The 6,000-nt window shown below is 35.2% G+C and overlaps 1 protein-coding gene across 1 annotated transcript in view; it reads left to right on the top strand.

The window, feature by feature from the left end:
* The window catches only part of LOC138326390 (uncharacterized), a 74,051-nt gene extending 68,931 nt beyond the window's left edge, over positions 1 to 5,120 (top strand). The window contains exon 38 of the mRNA XM_069272500.1: positions 2,133 to 5,120. Coding sequence (XP_069128601.1) covers positions 2,133 to 2,450 — 318 coding nt within the window. The 3' untranslated portion in view covers positions 2,451 to 5,120. The remainder of the gene's footprint in view (positions 1 to 2,132) is intronic.
* Positions 5,121 to 6,000: the final 880 nt, after the last annotated feature.

Raw genomic sequence — 6,000 nt, forward strand, 5'->3', positions numbered from 1 at the left:
TAAGTTAAATTGCTGCAGCTGTATTACAGGTCATACTTTATAAATACCCTGTATATGCTATACCACCCTTTCTGAGTGTATTTCCAATTATAATACCTGTTCTATAATGACAGTGATATCACTGCAATCCATTTGTTTTTTACTTGGTTGGAACGATCCAATTAAAACTTAAATGTGAGGCCCTGTATGTGTCTGGCTTAGAAGGCTTAAGTACATCATGCTATAAATACTTTACTTACACCAGACTCTAGGATCATGAAACAATCTAAGACTTCAGTTTTAATAGCCAATCAAAAGTTACGTAGGTAACTTGTAATGTCAATTGTGATTGGCTATAGCCAACTGATAGAAATAAAGTTTTGTTGACCATTTGTTTTTGTATACATTGTACACATCACCCAGCTCAAAATAACCCTCACTTTTAACCCAAAAATTTATAATTCATTTATTATTTACCAAATTTTAAACATTAATTATTCATTTTTGAATTTAACGCCACTAAGTTTAACGAGATGGTTCCAACCACCTAGCCTATATACACACTAACCCTGTGTAGTACTAACTCTGTAACTCTCTATCTGCAGTTTGAGGATGACAAGTCGGCGTGGGGTTAATTCTGTGTGGTCAGCTTTCTGCACTAGCACACTGCCTTCCAACAGGACAGTCTTCTCTCTAGTATGTGATAATATCTAACCAGTGTAAGTCAGACAACTGTGGATTTCAAGGAAGCAAACTGCCGTCTGACAGGACAATTTCTCAATATACGAAAATATCTGTTGGTCAGATACATGTTCTCTGGATTTCAGTAAATAGAAGTGCAATGCCTTCAAACGGGACAATCTGTCAGTATGTGATGATATTTAACAAGTTTAGGACAACTATCTTTTTACATTCTCTGGATTTCTGTAAACAAGGAAGGATATTGCCTTCTGACTGGACAATCTTTTAGTATTTGATATTTAACAAGAACAACTATCTTTCCACATTACCTGGATTTCAGTAGACTAAAGATTACCTTATTTATTCATGACACAGTTTGCAGTGTATATTTTACATATCAGATTTGTCAAGTGTTTCTAGGATTTATTTATTTAAATGAACGGAAACTTAAAACAATATAGGTGCATGTGATATCTGGAATAATTAATGTGAAAGGCACTATTACATAAAGGGAAACTTGTTTACAGCACATGTATTTAGCATGTTTTTCAACATTTCATTGCCAATACCTACAAGTCTAAATAAGTGTGTAGAAAGAGACTCAAAATATTTAGTCTTCCTTCTGTGTAGAAACATTCAAGTTATGTGTTGTCATGTGTATAGGTGTCAATGCAATTGCTGTCAACTCCTTTAATATTTTAATATCCATTCAATCATTTTTATGATAGCATAAACATTTGTTGTACATGTATACACAGGGACTTGGCACATTCTGCAATCCAGACAATTTAACCATCCGGATCTTATATTAATTTTGATTGTCACATCATTAGATTTGAATTTAATGTGGATTACAGGGATGTTTGATTTCCTCAAAGTTCATTAAAACAAGAAAGAAAGTACTGTCAAAGAAAATTTTATGTGTTGAGGTATAACAGCAAGAATATGTATGATACATGTATCATTATTTATTTATCTGTCAAGTCGATTACATTCAAATTTATATAACATTCCCTCAGAATGAAATGTAAACATATTTTTTAGTAGCATGTTGATGATGAATCTGTAATTCTTTAGATATAAATATTTCAGTCTACAGTGGAACCACGAAAAACCGGTGCTGGTAGTCCAAAAATTACTTACAATCTGTATGAAATGTCAGGCAACAGATTTGATTGTTGACTTAGTAAAAGGTATCTGGCAGTTAAAAAAAATCATAACTGGACAGTTTGGGCTGGGATTATCAAGGGTCCACTGTGTTTAATATACTGAATACATTAAGTGTTTTTGTGATGCTGATATCACAGTTTGAAGATTAATTGTATTAATTATGATATTTCAAAATTATTGTGGTATTGTTTAGGACACTAATAAAATAGGCTATAGATTGAAGTGTACGAATATTTCCTTGCTACTGTATGTAGACTTAGGAGCTGACCTATTTACTGATTGTATAATATTTTAACCTATAGCAGGACCTATTTGTGGACACCAGCTGGGCGACAGACTCACAAAGCTGGCTGTCTGATAAAACCGCCTCATGGGGGAATCAACCGTCAAACAATGACGCTGCAGCGGGAGATTCTCAAAACTGGGTGCTTGACCTCCCTAGCTGGTCAATGGACTCTGCCGCCCAACAGACCTCCCCACGTCTGAAGGCTGTGTTAGAAACTTCAAAGACAGTTCTATCCCTGAACAGGGGGCGTAGGTCCTCTTCCTCATCTTCCTCTAGTGCTAAGGTTTCCCCAAGGACACGCCTCACCGAGTCTGTGGATGAATCAGAAGCTTGATAAATGTAGGTCTGTCTGTAAAGTTTGTTTACAGTACGTTTTAGTCCTGATTTATATTGATATAAAGTTGACAGATAATGGTTTACCGTAAGTGAACCCATGACCTTAGGATGAATTACGTATACATTTGACTGGTGATGGAGATAGAGCCCAGACAGAATAGGATTTGGGTAGGCAGATGTACAATACAATGTATGTGATTACTTGTGCTGAGACAGAGCCCAGACAGAATAGGATTTGGGTGGGCAGAGGTACATTACAATGTATGTGATTACTTGTGCTGAGATAGAGCCCAGACAGAATAGGATTTGGGTGGGCTGATGTACAATACAATGTATGTGATTACTTTTGCTTCTCTTAGATAACATGGGTAAATTTCTCACTTACCTGGCCAATTGGTTTTCACTGTTTACTCATGTTTCCTGTCACATTCAGACTCATCTCATCTCAAACGATTATCCAAAAAGCTAGTTTGAAGACTGATTATTCTGAAATAGATTTAGGTTGTTAACATAATGTCCATGCCATTTATGACAGTTCCTTGTTCTCGTTACTAGTAGTGTTACCTATATAAACATTGCCTCTTGTTGTCAACATCTACTAAAGTGAATAGACAGATTGTTAGTGTATCCTGAAGTTTCTAGTCAAGTTCTGCAGTGTGTGTTTGTGATTGTTTAAGAAAGCATATTTCATAATCTTTATCCATTTACATTTCTTGGGTTCATGTTTTAGGTAACTTGTACCTTTCTGCAATGTTTTATATACTAAAGGCCAAAATGTTTCACTGTTAGATGCGAATGGAAGTTGTAGGCCTGATCCCTTTAAAGATCTGGATAGTGAATTTGTATTAGAATTTCTTGTCATTATTTCCCAATATCTAGGTTTATGGAAGGCAGAAGTCAAATTCAAATTCATATTAAACCAAAACACCAGACAAAATTTGTTTGGGAGATGTGAAATTTTTTTTTTTTTTTTAAAGAAGGCGTGTGATTTTCATATTCACACCTCAAAACTGTGTAGAAAACCAATCCAGTACCCTTTCAGTTAAAACTGATTATGCAAACTAGAAATGTCTTAAGATTATTAAACCCCTGCTTCCTTATGAAATCTAGACATGACAGAAATAGTTAACACAAAACCACAGTTGTCAAGTGTGTTGAGGATTTCTTATTTTTTATAAAAATTGAGGATTTCCTTTAAAAAGTGAGAGATGACCGAGGTTAATGTTTTGGGGTCATTAGCGTAATTAGATATACTCAATTGATAGCTGGTATGGATGTTAAGATTTTGTTCTCCTTAGCATCCAGGTCAATTTAGCATTAGTTGTAGGTTGATACAGGCCCTGTGGGCCAATTGTTTTTATCTGACAGATGTACATGTTTGTAGAATATAACCTGTGATATGTTACATTTATACATTATTGTTATCCCGCTAATTGTAGCATGATTTTGTTGTACATACTAATACCAAGTATACTTTATCTTGATACAAAATCTGTGTGCAATGATTGAATGAATGTTGTACATAATTATATTTACTGATTATTCAGCTTTGCTACTGAATAAGTGATTGTGTGCTCTGGAGCACTTCATATCCTGTATTGTCTTAACTCATTCACCCCTGTAGACAACTTTGGACTCTTCCATTTCAAAGACGGGAACAGTTTATTGTGGCATATCTGGGTGAATGATTTAAAATCAATACCAAAGACACATCCCTCTTTAGAGGCATGCAGGTCACATAGATTTACTTAAACATTAAGCTGTGCAATGTTTTTACTTGCTTTCTGAGGTTTGAATCTAAATCTATGTGTCATTCTACCTCTCCTAAGTCCGGTTGTTTGTTTGACTTCACTGGTAATAAAGAAATATACGGGAGGAAAACCTTTTGAATACGATAAGTGTGTTTCTTGCTCACAAAATGGAAATTTTACTTTAGAAACATATGAAATAATAAGCCAAACTAGTACATAGTATTTCCATTTTTACTACCACTTTTAATAACTTTCGCAAGTCGTGTTCATAGTGATGTTAGCATTAGATGTAAATGTACTGTTTGCGTTAGGCGTGAATGTGATGTGTATTACTAGATTAACTATTGTGTTCAATTTCCATGAGCTACACAAAGCAAAATGTTTGAAACGGAAATAAAATGATGAATGACTTTAACCACTTAAATTTTGAAGTTCAGCTGACTCTATGGCTGGTGGAAAGGTTTATTGTGAAAGTGGGTTAAGCCATTTCTATGTACAGGTGAAAACTACAGGCACTGAATGAGAGTAACTTGATGCATATGCATAGCGACATTTATAAGGATTTCCAATCTGTTTCCATGAGCATAACACAGTTCATCGATCATAGGTTGGAAACCCTACAAATCCCCATGCATCTAAAAGTTGCCCACAAATGACATGTAATGGTCTAAAAATTGCACTAATATCCATATATATATATGTGTAATTTAGAAACGAGAGGGTGTTTTTTTGAGATTTGAAGTGTTATTGTGGTTCACATCAAGTGAGTTGATGCACCCTACATAGACCAGTTAAATGTGTGCTGGTAAGCAAGTAATTGATTGTAAGATTACTTTGTGTGTATAAATCATTATTATTATATTAAGTGAAATCATTTGTACTCATCAGCTATCATCCATTAAATGGTAACAAAGTGATGATGATTTTCTGGTTATATTTTATCATCAGAAACAGCAAATATGTAATTACATCTCGACCAATCAAAAGATCCACTTGGTGCCTTACATATGCAAAAGTGGTCACTAAGCATTTATGTCAAGAAACCGAAGTTGTGTTGATTGCTGTTAATTATGATGAAACGGGTGCCAGTACAGCAATGATGACTGTTCAATTATGTGAGACTTAGAGGCACAGAAGACCTATATATAGCTCACTTTATTTAAGCATTCTTCGTACTGTTGGGTATTGTCCCTTTCTTTTTAGTTTCTTCAGTAGCAACCATAACCGTTCGAATTACCTTATGCTCCTTGCTTTCCTAACCACTTCTTGCACTCCCAGGCAATATAGACACTAACATATTCTTCAAAAGTCTTTTTTTTTTTTTTTTTTTTTGGGGGGGGGGGGGGGAAGGGCAGGGAGCAAGATTGGAAATCAGTAAAATCAGACATCTATAGTGGGCTATTCGGCTGCTCAAATCGCCTTTTGTCCGTAGTCCATCCTTCTTTCCCTCTGTTAACAATTCTTGTTTCTGCTATTTCTCAGAAAGTACTGAAGGGATCTGTCTCAGATTTCATGTACAGGTTCCCCTAGGTCCTTAGTTGTGCATATTGCATTTTGGGACCGATCATTGAACAAAATGGCGGACAGGACGCCATCTTGGATTTTAACAATTAAAGTTTGTTACCGCTATTTCTCAAAAAGTACTGAAGGGATTTGTCTCAAATTTCATGTACAGGGGTCTAGTTGTGCATATTGCATTTTTGGGAAAGACCGGTCAACAAGACAGCCAACCATCTTTGATTTTGATACTTGAAGTTTGTAACCACTATATATTATTTTGAAAGTACTAAAAGGATC

Source organism: Argopecten irradians, chromosome 6 (genome assembly GCF_041381155.1).
Source record: "Argopecten irradians isolate NY chromosome 6, Ai_NY, whole genome shotgun sequence".
Taxonomy (NCBI): domain Eukaryota; kingdom Metazoa; phylum Mollusca; class Bivalvia; order Pectinida; family Pectinidae; genus Argopecten; species Argopecten irradians.